Consider the following 26564-nt stretch of genomic DNA (forward strand, 5'->3'; position numbering starts at 1 on the left):
GTGTCTAAAATATAAATAAATGACTAATATTTCTATTTCTTAATCAAATGCTCTTCAAAAATGGCGGTCAATGGTAAACAATCAGTTCGTTATATGTAAATCTATTTGCTATAAAAAAAACTCCCGATACAAGGAACTAATTCGCTATATGCTTACAAGGAACTCCAGATATAAGGAACAGGTTTTGAATGTCCCAGTGAGTTCGTTATAAGCGGAGTTTACTATACTACATGTCGGTATAAAAGGGAGAAAATATGCAGACTTGAATATATCTCAAAGTAAGGTACATTTCATAATGTTTTATTTTGTTGTATTTGTTAAATACAAATTTATGTAACTCGATCAAACGCCTTTCAATATTTAACTACCTGGTATATCAATTTTCATTACATATTTTTGTTGTCTACGAATAGCTACGCATTTTAAAGATTGTTTTTCAATGTTGAAATCTATACATTCATATTTACGCATGATAGAGAATATATCCACCTAACAAGAAACTAAATTTTGCACTTTTACAGAGTCCTACTGACAGTTCACACGTAAGTTATTTATGTTTTTAATACGTTTGATATTTCATACATTTAACATTTACATATTGGTTATCCAAAAAATTTAAGCGGCACCTAATATTTTCAGTTAAAAATGAAAATTATACAACTTGAAAGTTTAGAAAAATATTTTAGCTCTTTTGCACGTATTCTATTTGTTTTTTCCAGATTAATAATGGCTAAAAAGGCATATCAGAAATTAACATCCATCCTTAGGAAAGGTAGTGCTGAAGATTTTGAAGTTTTTTGTGAGCCTTGTGACAGAGCTGATTTTAGAACACCAGCCTTTGGATACTGTTTGGATTGTAAGGAACATTTATGCCAATCATGTTATAGCACTCATAGAAGACCAAAACCACTTCAGCATCATCAACTTATAGACAATCCAAACATGTCACTTCAGGAAACTCTTCAGAAATTATCAAAGTCAGGTGAACAGGCTGATGAGTTTTCAAATTATTGTGCTAAACACATTAAAGAAGTGATCAAACTGTATTGTCATGACCATAGTGCACTGGTTTGCAGTGTATGTGTTGCACTAGAACATGTGTCCACATCTTGCCATGTGGACTACATACCCGATATATCAGGACAGACTTTAAACAGCACTGAGTTAAATGAAACTCTGAAAGACCTTGCCAATATGCAAGACAAGTGCATCAAGGCTGTAGATAATCTAAAACAAAGCGTTGCTAAATCAACAACTTCTTTGAAAGATGCAGAATCAGATATAGCTAACTTCAGAAAAGACATCAACACAACATTAGATGAACTAGAAAGAGAAGTTAAAGATATTGCATCAACACTCCAAAATGACAACAATAAAAAGTTGCAAACTACAGAAACAACATGTGATGACATCAACAAATCTCTTCAATCATCAGCAGATACACTTTGGGATCTGTACACAGACAAGAAAGTTGACCAACTCTTTATTGAATTAAAGATAGCTCAGCAACTGATTCTTGACAATAAACAAAAGATCTTACAGCTTCCAGCAGCCATAGACATTGGTGAATACAAATTTGAACCAAATCAACCGATCAAAACACTCCTTCAGAATGAGAAATCATTAGGAACAATCAGAAGTAAGAAACATATGCAATCAGCCAAACCAATTAACCAGGCTATGGTAGAAATTGAAATATCAGATCCTAAATACATCAATGTCAAAACACCATCAGATGAAAGCGATTGCAGAATTACTGGTATAACATTCTCTCCTACTCAAAATCAAATATTTGTAGCAGATTTCATCAACAAGTCAATCAAAATGATTGACATCAAAAGTGGAGTTATTCAACAACTACTGGTTGAGTCGAAGCCATGTGATATCACAATAATCACTGGGGATACACTTGCTGTTACATTACCACGAAGCCATACAATACAATTCCTTTCCTTCTCCTCAAATTCGGTGTCACCAAGAAACAAACTGAGAGTAGAAGGGCAGTGTTTTGGTATCAGTCATCATCAAGGAAAACTTGCCGTAGCCTTTCCATTACAGGGCAGCCTTCTTATCATGGATTTGGAAGGTACTGTACAAATAAAACTTGCAACAGATTCCCATGGCGACAACATTTTTAGTCATCCTAGTTATGTCACAACTGATAACAAGTCAATCTATGTATCTGACAGGGACAAGAGTGCGATATTATGTTTAGACTGGCAGGGAAAAGTCATAAGAAAGTATGGCGGAATCAAATGGCCAAGTGGTATTGCATTGTTAGATGATGGATCATTCTTAGTCAGTGATTACAAAAGACACAGCATAATAAAAGTAAGCGGTGACTGTCAAGACAGCAAAATTGTACTGGAGGATATAGAAAGTCCTTGGGCCATGTGTTGGTGTGCAAATGTCAGTATAGTCTGTGTAAGTAGATACAATAGCAGCTGTACAGAATTAAACAATCATATTGAGTTGTACAAAACAATATAAAATTTAACGAAGAGAACACTGAAATGATGAAAACATCAGGTTATGGGATGTATATCCTTAGAAGTCTCTGTAAAATTGCTTTAAAACATACGCGTGCAGAGGTCAATCTATATCATTGTTCTCATATTGTTTATAAGATATAATTTTAAAGACATTTTTGACAAAGTATGAATTACCTCCCCTGGATGCCAGTTTTGGCAAGGGAGTTGCATATTTTAAAAACTGGGAAATATTTATTGTAAAAAAAGTAGGAGAGGTTATTAGTTTTGCATATTTTGATTCATTTTAGGCAATTTATGAGGATTGTGTCCTATTTAAATATAAAAAATCTGTTTATATGACAATAAAATTATTTACTTTTCAAAATACTTCCTGGTTCAAATATTTACAAAAATAAACATATATCGGAGATTTAAATTTAAATTTTTATATAGTTTCATAGAGATTCATTGCAGAAGCACTTTGAATCATTAATAATGTAAAATCAATATCTTAACTTTTATATCATTCATGGCAGGTGTTGCGTTCATTGAACGCCGCCTTTCCTTGTTGATCTTGTTGATCATATTATATATATATTAAACTAGACCTATTTACGGTTAACTTATTCATAAATGAAATACTGTTTTCTAAATGACTATGAAATAGGTCTGAAAAAAAGAAAGAAATTAAGACAAGCAATATCTATGTATAAACTTTGCATAGATCAATGAAGTAAATCGGTTTTAACAAGATATTCTACAAAATGGCTACCGGTAGAGAAATAGATACGGATATTCTTTCTGATGAAATATTTGATGTACTTTGTTCAATGTGTAAAAATCGAGGTAAAAACAGAAGGTGAAAAATTCTGTCTGAACAGTCACGATTATTTCTGCATAAAATGTGTAAAAATTCACAATCAAGTGCCTGTATTAGCTGGTCACAAGGTGTTGGAGAAATCTCAGCTTAAGTCAATACCAGTAAAGGTCTACCAAGGGCACCAGCAGAGAGATGTGACAGATACAGTCATAAACACATTGATATGTACATGTATGGCAATTGATTACAGGTAACTTAAAGCATAATGATTCACTTTATTCATTAACTATAAGAAGTACTATGCTTATCCTTGGGTAAAATATTTCAATCATGGTAATTTATTGAAATCTATAAAATTCTTACTGAATATGTCTAATTTGAATAAAAGAATGAATAAACTTTGTATGGGAAGCTGCGTTCCCTATTACAGATCAAGTAAAAAACAAGAATAAAGATCAACAAGGCAAAGGCAACGTTCACAGGACTGGAGTGGACAAAAGGGTGAAAGGAGTGGGAAATGTAATGTGAAATAATATAAACTATAACGGGCCCATAAGGGAATTAAATGGATAAGGGCTGAAAGGGTGAAAAGGTGGGGGGGGGGGTAAAAATGGGAGAGGGGGGATTGAGAAAATACCTACCGTCAACGTCAATCCAACAACACAGACATCACAAAACATGTAAACATTAAAAAATGGGCAACAATACAGACATGAAAAATACTTGAAGGAACACAGAGGGGTCAAGCTGGTCTGTTCTTAAAAAGAATGTTTTTTAGTGTGTACAGTTTAAAAAATATTTCTTCTTCGTATGACGTAAAGTCATATTTATTTATTATCTAAAATTAACTGTGTAGCAATTATAAATATTTTCTTATATCGAATTTGAGCATTGTATACATTTAAATGTTTGAGATTTCCTGTTTAGTGATTTTTTTCCGTCAGTTGATCATTGACCAAGAACTGATGGCCAGTCAATTTTTAAATTTTGAGAAAAAGAATTCCTGGAATGGCATTGGATTGTTAATCATTTTGTCAGGTAATTGAAATAAGTCATTCTTTAAGTTAGATAGTGGTTAATATAAAAATCTTTAAGTCAGGTAGAGGCTAATATATTTACCCTATCACTCTGCTCCAAACTAAATGATATATCATGTAAAGATATATGCTACATACCAGAATTTATCCAAAACAAATCTAACCAAGTGGCTTCAATAGAAGTTCAAACAAAGCTGAAGGCATTAGCCAAGATCTTTGCTGCACAAGCTAACAAATTTCAACAGGATAAACAGAACCTTCTGAAAAGAAAGGCTGAATGGATGTAATCAGTAAATTCCGACAATAAATTAATGACCAACTTGACAAGCTGCAGAAAAGTTCTGTAGATGAAATAGAAAATAAATTCAAACTTCTTGAAGACAAGATTGAAAAAGGTCTCAAACAGCTACAAGCACACAAAGCAAAGTTTACATCTGCTAATGGTAAATAAGCATCTCCAAACTCAATTCAAGCTGAATTGTTTGTTCATGTGAATTCTTTTCATTTCTGCAGACGAATGAAAACAACAAACAAGATTAAAACTGATTTTGACTGTCGTGGTCTTGCATATGCAAACAATCATTTATATATTTCAGATATCAGATCAGTTTATATCTACACAATGTCTGTCAGGAAACTTAAACAGTTTAATATTGATAAGTCAGGACAGAAACTAGCAGTCAGTAAGGATACTACAAGGATATATGTTGCTGATGGTAATAAAGGACTGATAGTACTGGACAACAATGGTCAGATTGTTACAACGTTTAATGGGGAAAAATACAGTGGGTTGCTTCTTGTCATCTCACTGAAGCAGGAAGTGTGCTGTTTTCTGGATATAGATCTAGAAATGTTTTACAGTTTACATCTGATGGTGAGCTGATAGAAGAGGTCATAAAAGCTGACAGTGAAAAATCAGAAATTTGGTCAGTTTGCTGTAATCAACAAATGTGTAAGATGTGTATAAGCAGAAAAAATGAAAACAATATTGAAGTATATGATATCTGATTAATTATGAAAATGAATACAAACAAGCATATAATCATGATGATTGTAACAACCTTAATGAAATATTGAATGTAAAACATGAAGTGTAACAAAAAAAGCAGAAAAATATACGGTGTATATAATATCTCATAATTCGTCTTCTAAAAAGTTACTACATAGAAAGTTAAAAATGTGCTCTTTCTTGCAATAAGGCAATCTTTTTTTATAAAAGTTGTATTCATTCTATATTATATTATTTTATGTGCTGTATTTGTTATGCCAAGGATATGTTAATAGTTTCTTTATATCATATTATAATAGCAAGTCCACTCGCTAAATAGTTAATATATCTATAAACAAACATTTCTCGATTTCTTTTATGCGTTGTATGTTATTAATAAAGTTGCTAGTAAAAAAGTGTTCATATTTCCTCAAATGCTGTCAAGTCCTTTTGAAATTTACAAAACGAAATTTGAAAAAGTTTTACTATCTTCCAGACTACTGGTTTTAAATTCCAAGCTCTTAAAGTCATATCATTGTTTACGCTTACGAGAAAGGAAGCGGGGCGTCAGTAAGGATATAATTTTGATGGCATTATTCAAATGGTTTAATTTCTTGCCTAACTTTCCCTTTTTTCTTTCTCGTTTTTATACATGTACATACATTTATTTTACAATTATACCTGATTTGCTTCATTGTATGTACGTAATGTTTCAGATATTTCAACTTTTCAAATAAACGTAACAGAGAAATTAAATAAACAGAAGCGTTCATATTTGACTAAATACATTGTATATGTTTAATTTTCATATAGAAACATTTCAGACTCTTGTGGTATGACAAATATCAAATCAAAAATAATCAAAAATAAGAAAGTATCATTTTGTTGCGTAAATATCCAAAATTCACAATAACAAAAGTTTACACAATATCTTACATCTGTGAATTGGTGATAGTTGTAATAAACAGGTAAAGTAAAATAAAATCTCAATTGAGAAACCATACAAAATATCATTAAACACTAAATAATCAGTATAAATCCTCATTAAAGGATATTAATTTAATAGTCTCAGCCAATCATTCAAAATATCAGAGATTTATCACAAATTTGAAAACTTTATATTTTACTTTTTTGGGGGATAAAAATCCCAAATATAAATTGTAGTATACTGGATGTTTGTAAGTCCAACCTTTTGTGTAAGTGGTATAATTTGTGTATATCATCGTGTTCATTGGTCATATTTCACAACACGAAAATTTCATGCTACAGACATCTAATTATTCAAGAGGCTACCTATAAGGTATTTGCAAGTAAAAAGATAATTTCTAAAACATTTAAATTGTAGATTTCTAACACAAAAATGCATTATTTCTAATGCTTTGATAGATAACATGATATTTGACAGCAAAAGTAGTAATTTAAGTAAGATATAAGCCTCAAACTGACCAATAATTAAAATATTGAATTCCCTTTGGCGCCTCATGAAATTCAATATTTTAAATATTGGACAGTTTTCGGCTTATATCGACCACATAGAGCCTCGTCAGACTGAACAGATTGGCAGAGTGGCCTGGCTCTATACTGGTGACAAAGGCTGATCATTTTTGCTTTTAGCAGATTAAGATTATTCATATCTGCTGACAGGTCTTTCATGCACAGAGCCATATAGCCTTGGATTCGGGTGTTGATATTTTTGGTTATTTCCTAACATACGCGCTATTTCATACTCGTTTGTGTTTTTGATAATATCATGTCGATATCCCAAACAGAAACACATAAAAAATTGACTGACAGAAACCAAGGCTTAGAGACATATAACATTGAATGTATATGCAATGCAGCTTTCATTTCAATTCATTTCAATTCTTGTATATTAATTAAGATATAAAACGATTATTTCTGAAATAAGCTTGCCTTTTCTAATTAATGTCAAACTATATATAAACATTAAATCAAAATATAAAATAACAATTATGAATTAGTTGAGATATATAAGGCTTACTTCCTGATCTTTTCATCACGTATAGTTTTCTCATCAAGGGTACAACCCTGAATAAAACCATATGCTATGCCATTGTCAAATGAAGCATAAAGAGGTGGGCTTCTTCCGGCTGCACTTAGAAGCTAGAAAAATATATGTTGGTTTATAAGTTAGGCTGTAGATCATACAAAAAAAATGATACAATAAGACTCCTGTCTATAATAGCCTGTTTGTGGCAGGTTCTAAAGGCAATGTTAAATGTTGAATAACAAATCTTTTTACATATAAGGACAACCAAAGGTTTCCGAAAGTATCCTTTATTGAGAAAGCACCTAAGTTTACCTGTATATTTTGTTTTTCAACATCTCTGTCTATCATAAGCTCTGTTCCTTGACCATAAATCCTCACCAGAATTACATCTTCCTTAAATTTACCCTCCTGATAGTAACCGTACAACTGGTTAGAAATACCTCCGGTAAAAACCTGCGGATGAAAATACAGTGGTTAATAATCAAATAATGGTATAATCTGTTTTTTTTCTTTTTTTTCTGGTTGGGGTTTCAGTGACATGCAGACAATGTAATTTATGGCTACTTTCCAGCTTTATTGGCCTTCCTTTTATAAGTCAAACCAATTTAACTTCACATTATATTAAATTGTATAAAACAATGTGAGGTTTAAAGGAGAAAACACTGATATGGTAAGACTATCAATAGAGAAGTTTTTGAAAAACAGCTTTAAAAATATAAGTTTATATCACTGTTTTCATATTATTTATAAGATAATGTTTTTAAACCCCTTGCACATAGCATGTATTACCTCCCCTGGCTGACAGTTTTGCCAAGGGCTTATGTATAGTAAATATTGAAAACTATTTATTGAAACAAGAGGGCCAAGATGGCCCTAGAACGCTCACCTGACCCATCAAACTCATTTAAGCAATTACCCGGACAAGCATTCTGACCAAGTTTCATGACAGTTGAGTAAAAAATGGGCCTCAAAAATGTGTTAACAAGGTTTTTCCATATTCTGGCAGTGACCTAGTTTTTGACCCCAGGTGACCCATATTCAAACCTGACCTAGAAATCATCAAAAGAAACTTTCAAACCAATTTCTAGGATGATTAGAACTAAACAGTAGGCACTAGAGTGATATCAAGATTTTTCTTTATTTAGCTCTTTTGACCTTGTTCTTAATACGAGATGACCCATGTTCGAAGTCATGCAAGCAAAAAGAGCAATTACCTAGACAAGCATCCTGTCCAAGTCTGATGATGATTGAGTCAAAAATGTGACCACTAGAGTGATAATATTAGGGTGGTGTGACCTAGTTTTTGACTCCAGTTGACCCATATTCAAACCTGACCTAGAAATCATCAAAACAAACTTTCAGACCAATGTCCAGGATATTTGGATGAAAACATAAGCCACTAGAGTGTTAAAAAGATTTTCTATTTTTATCTCCCGTGACCCAGTTTTTCATCTGAGATGATCCATGTTCAAACTCATCAGAGCAATTACCTAGACAAGTATCCTGACCAAGTTAGCTCAGGTGAGCTAAAAAATAAATAAGACAGATCATTATTTTTGGGTATTCTGTTTCATTTGAGGCTAATAAAAAAAATAAGACATGAAAATATAAAAATTCTGTTCATATGACAATACAATTATTTACTTTTCTGTACGGAATCTGCTGTGGTCATAGCTTTAGCTCTAAAATTTGGTTGCAAATCATGGTCATGCAACTACATAATTAGGTAATGAAGCAGACGCTTGTTTTGGTTGAGTCTATTATGTTTTGTTTAGAGGGTGAGTTGTGATATTACAGAAATTTACAATTTATATGCATTTATTATTTTTCGATGATTTCAATTATTTTAAATGATTCTGGGATTGTTTATCAAACTATTTGTAAATAAAATTGTTATATGTCTGATTAAAGTAGCCCTCTCCTGCTACAGTGTATTGATCACGTGATGACAAAACATCAACATAGTCGGGCAGAGAAAAGGTTTGCAATTACAAAATCGATAATCTATATATAGCAAACAAACTTTGAATTGCAAGTATTAATTTCATATTAAATTTTTGGCAAAGGACACTGTCTGATGAGGACCAGGCATTTTCGTACTGTAAGATGGCTGCCATTACAGTATCAAGTGATTATCCCGAGCACCAACGAGGCTTAATGCGGGAATTATAGATATAGCTAACATGGGCGCTTCGTTTAGGATAGGAAATACCTTTTTATAAATATTTACAAACTGTATCTTTTGGGTTTTATTGGATCAATCGATAACAAATAATGATGTTTTGTTGTTGTTAATAATTATAATAATTTCTCAAATCTTTAATGAAATTCTAACTTTAATATATTAGAATGGTTTTTAATGCTCTGAAAGATAAAAAAAAAGAAAGAAAAAATATTGTGTCCATCTTATATAGCTATGTTTTTTTTTATAAACTGGTGACCAGATTTACGAGTTCAGAAAACAAAGAAATACTCGATCAAAAACAGGTTTTTATTGTTTATATTTCTATTTCTGTGGGTTTGCAAGATTTTCTTCCTTGCTGATCTTGTTTATCAAACTTCATATGGTCTGTTCAGTGGAAGATGTGTAATTTTGTGCAGTAAATTGGTTGTGCATTGTTCTTTTCTTGAAATCATTTCTCTCATCTGAAGACATACAACTTTAATATTATGATACATTTATTCACGGATTTATATTACAAATAAATCCATTTATTGCATTCCATGAAAGATATAAAATATCTGATGACAAGTTTGTTCACTTTACATAACACCTTTCATGCAGCAAGCATAAAACGTCTTCACAGAAGTTAGAATGCAATCATACCTATATTACGTTTGAATGTATGTAATATTTTTCTTGTTTAATCACTTCCTAGTCCAAATATTTCACAATAATTAGCAAATGTTTGAGACTTACATTTTCATAAAGTTTAACAATTATTGGTTGAATAAGCACACCAGATCAATAATTTGAGATCAATATTTTTAAGTGGTGAATGCATTGTGAGAGATATGGTATGTTTTGGTTACTACATTCATAACAGTAATGTTATTTCTACAAAGGTTCAACTTCTGAGAGTTTATTTGTATAAGATAGGAAAGGTTTAATTAATTTTGTTGAGAAAGCAGTATTTGAGACAAAGGAAATGTAAAGATTGGAATAAAAATTTCACAACAAAAAATATTTTCAAAATGACTATGAAATAACTGCAATAAGATATAAGGACAAGCTATATCTATATTTAGACGCTGTATAGATCAACTGAGTAAACAGGTTTCAACAAGATTTTCAACAAAATGGCTACCGGTGGAAAAATAAATACGGATATTCTTTCTGATGAAATATTTGATGTATTATGTTCAATGTGTAAAAAAAATAAAGGTAAAAACACTGAAGGTGAAAAATTCTGTGTAGACTGCCATGATTATTTCTGCATAAATTGTGTAAAGATTCACAGTCAAGTGCCTGTATTAGCTGGTCACAAGGTGTTGGATAAATCTCAAGTTAAGTCAGGAACCAGTAAAGGTCTACCGAGGGCACCAGCAGAGAGATGTGACAGACACAGTCATAAACACATTGATATGTACTGTCAGAATCATGATAATGTTGGCTGTACTACATGTATGACAATTGATCACAGGTAACTTTTAGCATTATGATCATTTTATTTAATCTATTTTCTATAAGCAGTCCTAAATACTTTGAGTCTACCCGCTTAGTGAATTCTTTCTGTCAACTCATCATTGACCAAGAACTGATGGTCAGTCAATTTTTAAATTTTGAGAAGAAAATCCCTGGAATGCTATTGGATTGTTTATCATTTTGTCAGGTAATTGAAGAAAGTCATTCTTTTAGATATACCGGTTGGTTAGTGGCTAATATCTCAATCTTTTAATCAGTTAAAGGCTGTTATAATTACATAATCATTCTAGCTACTGCAAACTAAGTATGCAATTTTCATGTAATTTTGTTGTGATTAAAGCTGCACACCTCCAGATTCATGCTAATTTTCATAAAAAATTGAATAAGTATCTAACAGTACAATATTGTGAAGTTACAAAAATAATGCAATTTAGACGTTATCAATGGCACTTACAACCAATGTGAACTACCATAAAGAGGTCAAAATATGCAAAAATAGCCCTTACTGTGTTAGTAACGCAGTAGAAATATAGTTATAAATACTGAAAAATTGGTAATTAATCGAAAATTATGTGTAAATTAATACTAGAATTTTGAATCTTTATACTCTTCCGAAAATCTAATTACCTTATTCTCAGGTTTGATTTTATCAATATTTTTGCTCATCTGGAGGCAGCTTTAATGCTTCCAAGGGATCACTTTGTTTCCGGATTTTTTAAACATGTTTACAATAAAACTTAACAAGTAAATAAGATAAATTATTAATTTTTAAAACATGTTGTTTAGTATATAACCACTTCTTCTACTTTCAGATGCTTTTACAAACTGATTTGTTTCATAAACAGACTTAATTCCTTTTTTTCCAGATCATGTAAAGATATATTCTACATACCAGAATTCATCCAAAACAAATCTTACCAAGTGGCTTCAAGAGAAATTCAAACAAAGCTGAAGGCATCAGCTAAGACCTTTGCTGTACAAGCTAACAAATTTCAACAGGATAAACAAAGCCTTCAGAAAAGAAAGGCTGAGTTACTGGATGATATCAGAAAATTCCGACAAAAAATTAATGACCAACTTGACAAGCTGGAAAAAAGTTCTATTGATGAGATAGAAAATAAATTCAAACTTCTTGAAGACAAGATTGAAGAAGGTCTCAAACAGCTACAAGAACGCAAAGAAAAGGTTACATCAGTTAATGATAAATTAGCATCTCCAAACCCAAATAAAGCTGAATTGTTTGTTCATGTGAAGATGGGGGAAGATGCTGAAAATGTTGCCAACAAATTTATAGAAGATACCAAAATGAAGATGACAGTAAGTGACATAGAGTTTCAACCTGACAGAAATCTCGTTCAACAGCTGAAACAAAACAAAACAATTGGCATACTTACAGAGAAAACTACAAAAAAACTGCTGACCAGTTGCTTCAGATTACGGATTTTTTTCCGTTTTTTGGAAAACAAAAAGAAATGTCTAAGATGTGTATAGGCAGAGAAGATGAAGACAATATTGAAGTGTATGATATCTGATCAGTTATGTAAATATATACAAACAAGTATATAATCATGGTTATTCTAACAACCTTTAAATAATGAAAGAAAGAATGTAAAACATGAAATGTAACAATGAAAAAAAAAAAAAAAAAAAAAAAAAAACACAACCAAACAGAAAACAGTATTTGTTCACTGTGTGATAATATACATGTATATAATTGTATATAATAAATGCTAACACAGATTTTTTGTCTTCAAAAAAAAAATTACTACGTAGAAAATTAGAAATGTGCTCATTTTTTGCAATGAAGCAAATTTTTTAAGTTTAATAAAAGTCGTATTCATACCATACTGTTTTATATTATGTGTTGTATTTCTTATGCCAAGAATATTGTTAATATTTTTCTTAATATCATCATTATAATAGCAAGTCCCCCCCAATTTAACAATTAAAAAATATTTTTTTTACACAAAAACATTTCTTGGGTTTCTTTTATGCGCTTTTTTGCTTTAATTAAAAATTTTTAGTAAAAAATGTTCCCAAAAGTCCCCCATATGCTGAAGTGAAGTCCCTTTTTTAAATTTTCAAAATTTTAAACTAAAAAAAGGGGGTTTCACCCAAAAAATTTAAAATAACAGAAATAAAGGGCTCTGAATCCCCTTTTGGCTTTTTTTTTTATTTTAATTTTTGGGGTTTTTCCAATGATACAAACTGGTAAAGGGAAAATTTAAACCAAAGTCCCAAATTTTAAAAAGTAGGAGGGGAAAAAACATCTTTTGCCATTCCCGTTTCCCTTTCCCAAAAAAAGTAAAATTTCCCTTTCCCCAAATTAAAAAGACAAAAATAAAATTTTTTTTTACAAAGGGGAATTAAAAAAATAGCGTTTACCAGTCAAGTCAAAATAACCTTGAAACAGAAATGTTGCTGCATCAAAAATATATTTTTACTTCTCATGTTTTTGCATTGTTCAAAACTTTAAATACATGTAATTATTTTTGAGCATGTTAGATCTTTATCACCTGAAGAAAATAGCACTGAATGTGATATTATTTGTCATAAAAGTATAAAAAGCATAAAAAAATACTGAATCATATTGCTAACTGCCAAATTTAAGGAAACAGTAACAAAGGATAGTTAAAGTAATAAGTCAATGTATTAATTTTTTAAAACTATAAAATGTCACCAAAAACAGATATTGAGAAATAAAGCATTTCTTGGGCATTATGGGCCTTTAATTTCACGATCAAAAAGGCAATTTTAAGTTTAATCAAATACAATGTACATGTTTTATTATTTGTTGAGGCTAGTTTATTAAAGGAGGAATACGGACACAACGCCGGCTTTGCCCTAAACCGCTCCACTGTTCTGTCAATCTTTTTCTAAGTAAGGAAATAACTTACAATATTTGATAAATCCAAGCAAAACCCCAGGTGAAATTAAAAAATTGCTGAGCAACCCGCCCCTAAGGTTTAAAGACTATGTCAAATCCAAGTTGAAAAAAATTGCAAAAAAATTTTTAAGGAAGGGCAATAACTCTAAAATACTAAATAAATCCAGACGAAAATCCCGGTGCACAAATGCACTGCTGATCAAAATTTTAAATTTCATGACTCTAGGGCAAATATTTTTGAGTTTCATCGACACATGTTGAAAAAATTTCCAAATTTTTTCTAAGTCAAGGGCAATAACTCTAAAAATAAAAAAAATATCCACTGAAAATACCCACGTGCACAAACATATGCTGGTAACCTTCCTGTAAAGTTTCATGACTCTAGGTCAAATTCTTTTCCGAGTTAGTGCGACACAAGGAAAATTCAAAATTTTACTAAGTCGGGGAATTCTGAAAAAACTTAAAAAATCCAACCAAAAAACCCAGGTGCACAAATACACATGCTGATCAACTTCCTGTAAAGTTTTATGACTCTGTCAAAAAAGTTTTGAGTTACATGCGACACAAATTGAAAATTGCAAAAATTTAAAAAAACAGGGCAAAAACTCTGAAAAAAACTTAAATATCCAATGAAAATACCCCCGGTGCACACAACACATGTGATCAACATTCCTGTAAAATTTCATGACTCTAGGTCAAAATACTTTTTGAGTTACATGCGACAAAATGAACGAATGCCGGCGGACGGGGCGGGCGGGAAAACGGACGGACAAAGGGTTTTAATCTAATGCCCGCCACGTAAACGTAGGGGCACATAAAAATAAATAAAAAGATACATTTTAATACCGTATATACATGAAATTATTGATTGCATATGATTTACATATAATCATACACTTATTCAGTTTTGATAAGAAAAGATAATGAAATGGCAAGAGACAATTAATGTAACTAAAGGTGCTAAAGTCTAATCGCCTGATGTTATATAGACTTCATCTTCCCATCTTTTACGCAAAAATTACGCACACTTAACGATCATGTTTTCGATATTATATCGTTCATTACACGTGTTTATCAAGGTACCATGTTCAATGCTACATGTAAAAGAATAATGGCATCGAAAACATGAGGCTATCTGATTGTACGAAAGAGGGGCTCACCGCAGCTCTCGGCTCAGATCCGTAGTCTCTCATCTATCAGTATTGTATGTTGTGAGAATTATCGTATGCTCCTATAATGTATCTATTAGACTACAAACATAAAAACCGGTTCAGCTACTTGTCAACATATTGAAACCCGGAGAAAAGAACAATGAAGAGCATCTAAAAGAATTTCTTCGCTTTCCTTTCTTGCCATCACAATATAGTAAAACCACAAGCGACCAATTAGACGTCAAGTGCAGGAATGTCATGAATTGACTTCATGTGACGTGCGGGTTAACTAATACCTGCACTTCAGTTAACGTCACGTGTGATGTAGTATGTATACTATTTAAACTCAGACACACATTTTCTAGGCGAGAAAGGATCTCGCACACACTCTGATTTTCATTTATCTGCTCTCTCCATAACATGAACTGTACTATTATCAAAGTTTAGTGATACAAGTCTATAAGGAAAAGCATGCTACATGTCAAACTGATATCAACATAGGGGTACAGAAAGTCGATTTAATACATCTTTCCCAACCTTACATACCTGTATAGATTCAACCTCGTAGGCGAGAAACCGAATGATAATAGACAGATAAAATATAAAAGTTTGATCACTTTGAAGCCTTATTAAACGGCCTTATATATAAATTCATATTTTTTGCAAGGAATTGTGCAATACTAAGCTCAGTTAGCAATGATATTGTTAGTTGGCTGAAAAGATTGCAAAAAAAAACTCTTTCTACAAGTCAAGTGCAAACCACCAACATATTCATTCCAATGTTATTCATCCAGTTTTAACACAGGTCTAGATTCGAATAAGTTTTGACGCAATGAAACAGAAAATTATTCTAATATACCACAAAAAGTCACTTAATCATGTGTTGCCTATTTCTGCTACATAGTGAGATCACAGGAAAGTGTCCATGTGTAATTTATACAACTCTACACTGGCCTCACAGATACATTCTGCGATTGTGACTTCTTAATGGCATATAGTATTTGAGTATTACAAACATAATGTAATTATAACCATTTGTACGCCCATGTTTTACGCCGATTACGTATTATGAAAGTCCCTTCAACACTTCTCCAGAATAAGCTTGATAGTATAACTGGTATGTTAATCATCTGATAACTACTTAATATGTTAATGGACTCTTAAACTGTTATACTTTACTGTTACCCTTGTAAGATCAATGGTGAAGGGAACTCTAATATTGGCATCAACTTTCAGCTTCAAAACAATATAACTCTAACCATATTGGCGACTATAAATCCAATATTTTAATGCAAGACCATCAGGTTTTACAAACATGATACAACTGATAAAATATCAGTTCTTATAGGGCAAACCATCCTTCTACATTAAGCCCTGGCAGCACCATTTGTTGGCTGGCAACGCAACAAATGCAAAAAGTAACTGTTTTCTCAAGTTGATTTCTATGAACTGAGAGAATAATATTTGTATACTCATTTTTAAGTATGTCTAAGAATATAGATTATACATTTTAAGATACAACTCTACATTCTGTAACAAATTTAGGCCTCTGACGTCGTTGGTAACAAAATCACCGTTTCAATTATCTAATTTAGACTTGCCAATGTCTTAAATTTGGGTAATCCTTACATAGGAGTCAACTCGGCCCATTATGCCAGCTCTTCGACGGGTCAAATCGCACGCTCAACTGGCACACAATTTATAATAAACTCAAAACATTACGTATTTACATAGATTATTTTATTACTGGCTGAATTGCTATGATGTATCTTAAGGCGCCTAGTATGAGCTCCAAATACCAGTAAATCTGGTTATATTATATACATGTACTCTCACTGTACATTGATATATCTCGCAGATAAGACATTTGTGTGCCTTCCAGTATTCGATAAAAATAGTCTCATTTGACATCTTTTCTTGATGTTAATCTTCAAATTAAAATTATGAAATAAAACGTGCTTTACTATTTATAAAATATTTTTAATGTTCTTTTCTTTATATACATTAAAGACCAGTGTAATGATTATTTAACATTCAATTAGTATTTTTGCAATTGCACAAGGATTGACTGTTTATAAGGTTTTTATTACCACTCATTGAAACTCCTTAATTACGCCAATGTAAATTTAATTAAAAAATGTATGAAAATATCTTTTCTACATTTGTAAAATAAGGTCATATAATATAATTATGTGGTTCCACAAGAAGAGTGATAACACAAACCATAATATATATTTAAATGTGCCGCCGAGTTGACCTCCGTGCCGAGTTTGGAATTAGGCTCGATGTGATCGGGGAACTCCGAGTACGTTTATAATACGGCGGAGCTGACCGTGGATTCGGATGTGAGTTTGACTTGTACTCGTAAATAATTTAAGAAGATAAATAGACACGCGCTCAAATAACGCGCAGAGAGACAGCGCCTAAGATTTCTCACGATGCTCCTTACACCACAATACGTGTATAATACTCTAGGGTGCTCATTATTGGATCTTCATTAAATACAAACACCCCTCGAATGCACATCTCGGAGGCAGTGGTAACATAATATCTCTGTACTGTAATACTCTGTATAGCGCATTTGCAGTCGCCAAAAGGAACAGTGTGGTAAAATGGCAAAACAGAATATTTCAACTAAAAAAAATCACCCATTTATCAGTTGTTATTATTATCTATAAAAAAACTAGTTTGATGTTTGTGTGTTGAGCCTAGATCAAATCAAACTAGAACTCAATTACAACAGATAGATAAAACTTGCATATAAAGGAAAAAAACCTTATGAATTGCTGATTATAATAAACAAGCAGTAAGTGACATGTCAGTGCCATGAACTCAATTTGCATAAATGCCAACTCTTCGCCTCTCTAATTGAAGTTATGACTCGATCATTATTCAAACCCCCAGAGACTGAGCGTCGCACAGCTTTGCAAACACTGTAGCACATTCAATCGCAGCAATTATTTCTCTTGGATTTTCATCCAGGACAGTGCTCTAATCGTAGTACATTTTTAAGCATACTTAATATTCGCGTCAGAACATTGCCATTTATTAGTAGTGTCTAGTGGATACTCGAAGACTTTAGCACTGAGATTTACAACATTCGACACGTTGATTACGGCACAATACTGCTAAGAGATTGGTTGTACACGAATAAATTTATTCCCTCTTTTTTTCAATGTTCTAAATGTCAAATGTTATTGGGTTAAAAAATACATTAAATATCAAACAATAGTTATGGATAATAATTAGAGTTGTTTGTCATCACATAAAATGAAAGGTTGATCGCCTAAATTGAATGGTTTTGTCCAACCCATGACTCAGACTATTTATGTAGATGTTGTTGAAATAAATCGTAACAATATTTTCATCAACAGCTGTACATAATATTCATTCATTCTTCGTAATAAAAGAATGGGAAGACTTAGAATTTTAAATGAAAGACATACAACACTTTCTTTTATACATTATAGGTGATATCAATTTGGGCTCTGATACTAAATAGATTATAGACCAATTATGTACCCATTAGTAGTTCCATTCCAAATACTTTCAAATAATATGTATGTACGTACTTGAAAACTTGGAATGTCGCTTGGGTGGAAGTTATAAGTTAAGGCAACAATATTACGCTCAAATTTAAGGATAGCCGATCCGTATACGTAAACATGACCGGACATTAAATGGACGTTATTTTAAACCTTTTAGATTCCCGCGCATCGGAAAAATTACATAAAAAAAATGATTGAATGAATAAAAAAAATGGCTAGCAATAGATGATAAAAAAAGATATACGCACGCGTTACTTTGAATTCGATGTTTAGGTTTTCCTAAGAAATAAGGTTTTGTGAGAAGAGGTGTTTAACAACGCATTTTCAATTTTTGGTTTTTCATTTTGCACAATTTAAATGATAATGATAATAAGTGTATAAGAAGTAAAAATATTATGTCTGTGTATAAATGTATATGATGTATGCACGCACGTGCGTACGTAAGTGCGTACTGACATGATGAAAAGTGTTATACAAATAATACCAAAAAATAAGAAGATACAAACTAATGTTTTAACTAATGTTTTATACTTAGTTTATATTTTATATTAATCAAAAATAATATTTAAGAATCAATGATGAACAAAAAACAAGATATTTTTTAAACAGTCACAATTTTTAGGAACACAGCTTTTCTCAGACATTTTCTTTTGTATAAGATATTTTGAAATGTAAGGGAAGTAATTACGAATCAAATGTATTTAAAGCTTGTAAGAGTAGTGTATAGTGTTTTTTTTGCATTACAAATATTTTGTTTACATTATTGACAGATTTATTGTTGACTAATGCCAATATTAATTCATAAGTGTATATACCAAAAATGTGACTATGAGCTATAATGGCTTTTGTCAATTGTGTACTGTGAGATTTACAAACGAATAAAGTCTCTCTCTTTCTTTTTCTTCTTCAAATGGTACACAAGTCTGGAAAACTTTTTCCAGATCCTTCATGATAAAAGTTATCAGTTAAAACTGTTTAACTTAAAAGTATTTTGATTTGTGTCGCCATGATGTGGAGACTAGGGTTATCGGTCTTACGGATTCCAAAAGCGGGAAAAACTACTTCTTATCAAATTTTACCAACCTAAATTTGTTTTTTTTGCACAAACGCCTGCATTATATATCTCTCGGGAATAAGTATATAAAATCGAAAAATTATTTGTTTTGGTTTTATTGTTTTTTTTTTCATGATTGAGTGTTTTGCTTTGAAAATGGAGTACATGAATTCTTGTTCTTAATTTGTATGGCATTACAGTATCTAAAGTTTTTAATTGGATATATAGGGGAGATATAGCACTCAAAGCTTGACTAACAAGAGTGTCTCTCTTAACGTAAAGCAGCAATTACATGATATATTTAAAAAGTTTTATCGGTCAGATTTATATCAATCACTGCAATTCTGGAGATAGAGCAAAGTAATTGCTATACATGTGTTCACACAGTGGATAAAGAGCAACCTTTTATAGGCTATATTAATAACGTCATAATTCTGAACATGTAAGGGAGGAAGAGACCAAATTTTATGCAGTAATGTAAAACTTTTATCAAAAAATTATGAGTCAGGCGACGTTTTGTTACTCATAAAGATCAAAAGGAGAAATCATTAATTTCGTATTTTTTGTAATCTTTAACTTACATTTTTTAATTTTTAATACACAATATGTTTGGTGCTTATATCTTTAATTCAATAATTGGATTCTCGTAATTTTAATTTGAAACGATTATCATATTCTTTTGTGAGTCTAAGATTCATACAATATATAAAAAAAGTAACACACATAAACAATAATATATTTCACACTGAACGGCTTATGCATACATGGAAAACAGTCTAGGAACAGTAACTATGTGAGGTGCAGACATCTAGTGTCATACTTCTCTGTTGCTTGAAGCAAACGTTAAAATTAAAGTCAGCGAAACTAATAGCGAATAGATACGTACCTTCGATATAAGACTCAAATGAAAAACATCCAGCATCCTCAACCAAAACCCGTAAGATCAACGTCAAAATCAACGACGTTAGAAAAAGTAGCACATTTCAAATATGGGAGAAAGGATCATAAGGTACCAATTACAAAAGAAAAAATGCAGAACACAAAGTAAATGTAACAATAAGTGTGAATGAATTTAAGTTTAGCTTCAGAAAAGTTTTATAAATGCAGTATTTTGTTGACATGTTGACAAAAATATAGCAAGGAAACATGCATTTTAAATGGATAAGAATAATATAACATGTAATATTACATTTCAGTTCTAAATCCCAAGAGTGAGTCTTTAAGGAGTTGCTGTAGAGAAAATGAATAACAAGACTTATTTAATCAATGTCAAGTTTTATTTGATATAGCTTTTAAAGTATCTTTAGAACAATTCCCTATTCGTTCCAAACCATGTAAATGCTTCGTCTAGAATTTTCTTGAGGAGACAATACTTGCATCCATAAAGCCAGAAATATTATGGGATAAGATAAGTGTTATACCCATGTAAATACCATTATTATTTAGTGAGAATTGCGGTTAGAATAAAGTACAGAGAAAATACAATTCGTGTTTGATAAATTGATTCAATATAACTATATTATGATTACAAGAAATATTTTTAAATTACATGTATTTGTCAAAAGTAAAATGACTTTTTAAAGCAACTAATGTGCATGTATATTCCCTACATTTCTGAATTACTTCACTTCACTTTCTATAAGACCGGGACGTGAGAACGAAAAAAACATTTCATTTCAATAGCAATGCAAAACATACATTTTTGCCTAATTCTGTTAATAATCATGACTGCAAAGAGTTCAATTTTGGATGTTTTTTTTATAGGTTTGTACATATAGAGGTGTTTTGACATGACAGGACTGGACATATTTTTGTGACCTTTATACAGTTTGATGAAGGATGTATGTTTATAACAATTACTTGTGTGCAAATTTTAAGGTTATTCTTTGTCTCCGTTTTTCAAGAATAATCAAGCCTTACATCTGGCTAAAAATCTTATTGAACTTAAACTATTAAAGGCTGTAACTATATTTCATTAAAATGCTCTCATAAAGAACAGAACTAATCGAGATGTGTCCATAAATCGGTAAATTTAGAAGTGACCATTAGTCACTGAATAGTATCTAACTTGGTAAGAGCCCACTTTGACTGAAAATTTTTCTATGAATAGCTCAAATGGAACTTACAGACTCATTAGTTATACTTTTGTAGAATTATACCGAGTTATGCTCACTTCGAATTGATTCACAGATTAATTCTCATCAATATTGTTAATAACTCAGCAAGTTGTGCTGGACTCCCGTAAATTTAAAGAAATAGAACCGACCTCGGATTTCACATTATTAACAAGGTAGTTATTTTACTGAACGCTACAATGTTAATCTATCATGTATTTAATACACTGATTTATTCGCATTTCAAATAAACCGATCAAATAATAGGTCAACAAATCAGGTTTATCATATTTTAAGCAAACATTTAATGCATTATACATATTGATATATTTAGATGAGAATACTATCTTAATTAGAATATATCAACATAACTTTGATAATAAGACTATGAACCGAAGATAACTTTTACATAACTGCAATTCAAAAATTTATGTCAAAAAATGTTTCACATTATAGGCAGACATGTATTATATTCAATTTAAAATGTGATGGCAGGTAGCCAATAGCTTTATTTTCTTTCAGTCAGCAACACTAATATCTCATTGAATAATTATAATACCGAGTAAAATCACAGTGTAATGGTCATTGTATGAACACAATATTAAATATAAAGTTATAATGTACTAAATCGGCTATGAGCATCATACATACTGGATATGCACATATATTGAATAGGAATATAGATATGGTCATCAAACTTTATCATTGCCACCTCGATCCGTTTATGGTAAAATTGTTTCATATGATTTACAACAATAAACATTTAACCATTTTATACCATCAAGCGAGGGATTTAAAGCTTACATATCTACATGTGTTTTTTTTAATTCATAAAGATTCGATTGTCCATAAAAAATTTGAACCTATATCCTTTGGCGTTGACAGACATGTTGTCTGCTGACCAAAAGGCAAGGCAAGGAAGCGAGAATCCTTCCTTTCTTGGCACAGGCATTTCTTAATGTCTGATTTTAACCATATCATGTAACATTCTTTGCCTATTGATGTATTCCCACGCACTTTCAATACATTCCAGAATTCTTTTGTATCTGTTAAGCAAAGATGACGTGCGCTTTCTGACGCACCAACAAAATTTGACTCTGTCTGAAAAGAGAATACATTTCTTCCTTTCCTACGACTTGACTCCATAAAAACGCAATCAATGACCTTTCCAGAACGTAAATATGAGTCGTTGATTGTATAAAGCTTTGATTTGTCTGCAACAGACTCAATTATATACACTCCTTTATCTAAAACCACCAAATCTTCTACCAAAAGACCACGCCTTTCACAGAATTCCCTCAATAATGGCCAGTCACCTTGTAGTACTTCGTAGAACAATTTCACATTTTCCATTGTAGGTTTGTATAAAAACTCGAGGACAGACTGATCATTTTCCTGTTGTGCATCAATAACATTCCTGACAGACTCGGCGTTCACTTCTAACATGGACTGAAAACTAAAGCGGTATAGAAGAAATAGTTCCCGAAAAGTGGCTAGGCAACAATATAATTCAACATTTCTCATCAAATCTTCAAAGTTGTTCATATCATGTATTGCTGATTTTACTAATTTTCCAATTTTTTCACCCAGATATAATAGTTCATCAAGTCCTGTTTGAACTGGAATATCGGCTGCCATAAGTAGAAGATGCATCTTTTTATCATCTGGTCCGAGTTGTTTGGATTAGGTAAACCTTGCATATAGCTGATACAGTGTTTTATCTTTATGCAAGATGCTAGACACTTTAATCTGAGCTCTTCATTCATAATAGTACCAAAACGTGTCATCAGAAATGCAGAAACGTCCTGCTCAGCAAAGAAATATGTAATTACAGTTGTGGCGACGTTACATACAGTCCCGAGCATCCGTTGACCAGACACTTTTGATGTTGTTCCAATACAGTTGATAACCCCTTTTGAAAATCTCATCAAGGATTTGATTGAAACGTCGAATTTTGCATCACGGCATACTTCATCTTCTTTATTTAATTGTTCAAAATTTACTGTCAAAATGTTTTGAATGCATTCTTGAAAGTTGGTTGTAGCCGAATCATCTAGCGAAAGACAGTTAACGTCGTCGGCCAGCTTCGTCAAAATGCTTGTCTTAGACCGCGACTGTTTTGCTACTTCCATTTCAGGTATCGTCCTGATATATTTTCTGTAAGTACAAAGTAGTAACCACAAAGTAGAGTAACAGTAAAGACTTTAATGAAGAGATATATCTTATTCATTTAGACAAAAATATGAGCAGCTTTGAACAGTCATTAATTTAGAGATCGTTTGACAGTATTTTGCCTTTTCTTTACAAAAAGTTAATTTTATCTAGCAAGAGCAATTTTCGCAATCAAGCATTTATTTTAAAAAAAAACTCATTAAATAAACTTAAAAGTGATAAATTTTATTAAAAATAACGTACCTCTTTTTTTAACTTGTCACGCTTTTTCTTCTTATTTTCATTTAAACAAATGTCTTCTCAGAATGAATACTCCTAATACAGAATATTAGTAAAATATATATTAATCATATATAAATAATTTGTACAAGTACATTAACTTGATTCAAATAGCCACGTGTAAGTAAACTTTTTATCTTTTACATATTAGATATGAAATTTTATCAGCTGACAGAAACAATGTTATCACTTTATAATACAGGATCATCGTGATGTTTTAATTATCCATATGCACGGCGATGCTAAATTTCTTGTGATACATTTTGTTTTTTGGCAAGTATATGAACATATGGAAGGTTATTGAGAGTTATTTATGCAGTCATTTATCAAAAGTAAAAAAATCGTTTGCAACAAATAACAGAAACATGTTTAGACAAAATTTTATCACATGATTGTAACGTTTTTGAGTTTTATAGTATAATTTTGTTTGTTATAGCTTTACTTAACTGCATTAAAGAACTGGTTATGTTACTGTTTTTTTCATGTGTTTTTTGGATTTACGAAATCTAAAAAGCTAAAAGTAAGAATAAGCAGACAAAGTAAAGCCTCACAGACGGATTAGGATTTAGTTGTACAGCACTAATTAGAGATAAGATGTACAATTTTCAAAGCAAATACATACACTTGCATTCAGACGGTAATTCTACACTGGACTCCTTTGCCTTTTCCTAAAAAGTTGTACAGCACTAATTAGAAACCCTCCTTTTGATGAAAGCATGACTCAAACCTACTGAATTTTAACTCTGACCATGGCCACTAATAAGCTATTCCCGGTCCGCTACACATACCTTCCTCCCCCATTATTAGAGAATCTGCAAACCTGTGTACATATATCTATATTCGGATATTAATTTGTGAATGTAAATTACTATCAACTGGGTCTCAAGAGTTTTCAAACACTTTACCCATACTACTATGTTTACCTTTAAGCTATTCAGTTTATCAGGAAATAATTTAGTAATCTGTTACTTTGTCATTGTGTAGGTCTGTAGAAATTATATAGTCCTATCCTTAAGTTCGATTCAGATATATTTGCCTTACTCATTGGTCTTCAAAATCCTACCTGTCTGTTAGATCTTAACTTAATGTATATATTGGAATCATTTTTGCAAGTTGTTAATACATCTTGTGAATCAGATTTATGTTTATCTATCTGTCCGAAATTTAATTAAATCAGAAATGTAATGACCCCATGCAATGCAGCTACATAATCCAAAATACTATACTATGATGTACAAAGAATATTGTCATAAAGTTTGTTTAGGTGCTTAATGAAAAAAAGAAATGAACCATACAATTATGATAACTCTATTGAGCTTCAGTGAGATTATTTATCACCTCCCTCCCCGCTGTTAATTCCGCTGTATCAAAACATCGGACGACATGAGGTAGCTATAAGATCTAGACTCGTTAGCAAATTGTAATTAGACAGTAAATCATAAATTATTTACCGCTGGTAAAGCGTACAATAAACTGTGCTGATGATAAATCTTTGTATTCCCTTTTAGCTGTATTCATTTTAAAAAATAAGTTATCTATACGAAACAAGAAAATATGAGCCTCTTTTGGCCCCGTACCCTTTACCACATGGCATGGATAATATGCCGTTTCAAATATGATATAGTAGCCTCCCTGTTAAAACTATGCTATAAGCGATGATTCCTGAAAGCCCGATGACTTCCAAATATCTGTATATTTCCTGGTATCATTGGGATCGTTCTCAAAATATGCCAAAAATACAGATTTCCCCTATCATTGCCATGATAATTATATTCAAAGTAGCTGCAATTCTTAATGGATTCTGAGGATAGAGTCTCAAAGGCTTTTCAGCGCTTGGTTACACGTTACCTACGATCGGGCCTTGGCCTTCTTAAGCCTGTCACATGTCCTGAATTTTCGGGTGGCGATGAGATGGCTGCTCCCCTCCCGAAAACAGAAAAAAGGGGCCCCTTTCCACTTCTAAAAACCCCTTGATGCCCTTTTTTTTGTTAGGGGGGGGGCCAAAAGAGTGATCACTTTTTTTATCACTTTTTCTCAAACAAAATTTTACGGTTTTTTGGGGCCCTAAACGGGGCATTGTTTTTCACTGCTTGGGCCCTTTCAAAAAAGGGGGTGGGGGGAAAAAAAGGGTTTTTTTCCCCAAACACGTCAAATATAAAGAAAAAGGTTTAAAGGCAATGCACTGATTATTCAAGCCTTTTCTTTTCTATTATTGATAAAATTTCTTTAAATTTCCTGGGAATGAGAAATATAATTGGTGCCCCCCGCAATGTTTTATGTACCCTTTCATGTTTCGTTTTTGGGGAAATTACTGTTGGTTATTTCTTTTTTTTTTTTGCATTTTTTTTTAAATATGTATTAAGATCATAAATAAAAAAATCGAAAA

At 31.7% G+C, this 26564-nt stretch overlaps 3 protein-coding genes across 4 annotated transcripts in view; 2 read left to right on the forward strand and 1 right to left on the reverse strand.

Annotated features, from left to right (window-relative positions):
• The first annotated feature begins 393 nt into the window (after positions 1 to 393).
• LOC132736098 (E3 ubiquitin-protein ligase TRIM71-like) lies at positions 394 to 4463 on the forward strand. Of its 2 annotated transcripts, XR_009626543.1 has the most exons (3): positions 394 to 542; positions 720 to 3541; positions 3722 to 4463. XR_009626543.1 is itself a non-coding variant. In XM_060723176.1 (2 exons), the coding sequence occupies exon 2, from the start codon at positions 727 to 729 to the stop codon at positions 2488 to 2490; it is 1764 nt and encodes a 587-aa protein (XP_060579159.1). In that variant the 5' UTR covers positions 394 to 542; positions 720 to 726; the 3' UTR covers positions 2491 to 4463. The 2 variants fall into 2 exon arrangements, 1 of the variants encoding a protein (XP_060579159.1); XM_060723176.1 differs by having other exon boundaries at positions 720 to 4463.
• Positions 4464 to 7314: 2851 nt separating this feature from the next.
• Positions 7315 to 7795, reverse strand: LOC132736106 (ethanolamine kinase 1-like; the record flags this gene model as incomplete). Its single annotated transcript, XM_060723186.1, has 2 exons — positions 7315 to 7440; positions 7640 to 7795. Coding segments are annotated over 2 exons (282 nt in total), but the record flags the coding sequence as incomplete, so codon positions are not given.
• Positions 7796 to 10186: 2391 nt separating this feature from the next.
• The window catches only part of LOC132736100 (uncharacterized), a 34233-nt gene continuing 17855 nt past the window's right edge, over positions 10187 to 26564 (forward strand). The window contains exon 1 of the mRNA XM_060723178.1: positions 10187 to 10971. Within this exon, the coding sequence (XP_060579161.1) occupies positions 10628 to 10971 (344 nt within the window). The 5' untranslated portion in view covers positions 10187 to 10627. The remainder of the gene's footprint in view (positions 10972 to 26564) is intronic.

The sequence above is a fragment of the Ruditapes philippinarum genome, unplaced genomic scaffold (genome assembly GCF_026571515.1).
Source record: "Ruditapes philippinarum isolate M1 unplaced genomic scaffold, ASM2657151v2 ctg5773_1_1_1_1, whole genome shotgun sequence".
Classification (NCBI taxonomy): Eukaryota; Metazoa; Mollusca; class Bivalvia; order Venerida; family Veneridae; genus Ruditapes; species Ruditapes philippinarum.

Excerpts from the sequence above, each read along its gene's own strand:
- LOC132736098 (XM_060723176.1), top strand. The coding sequence starts at position 727 with ATGGCTAAAAAGGCATATCAGAAATTAACATCCATCCTTAGGAAAGGT.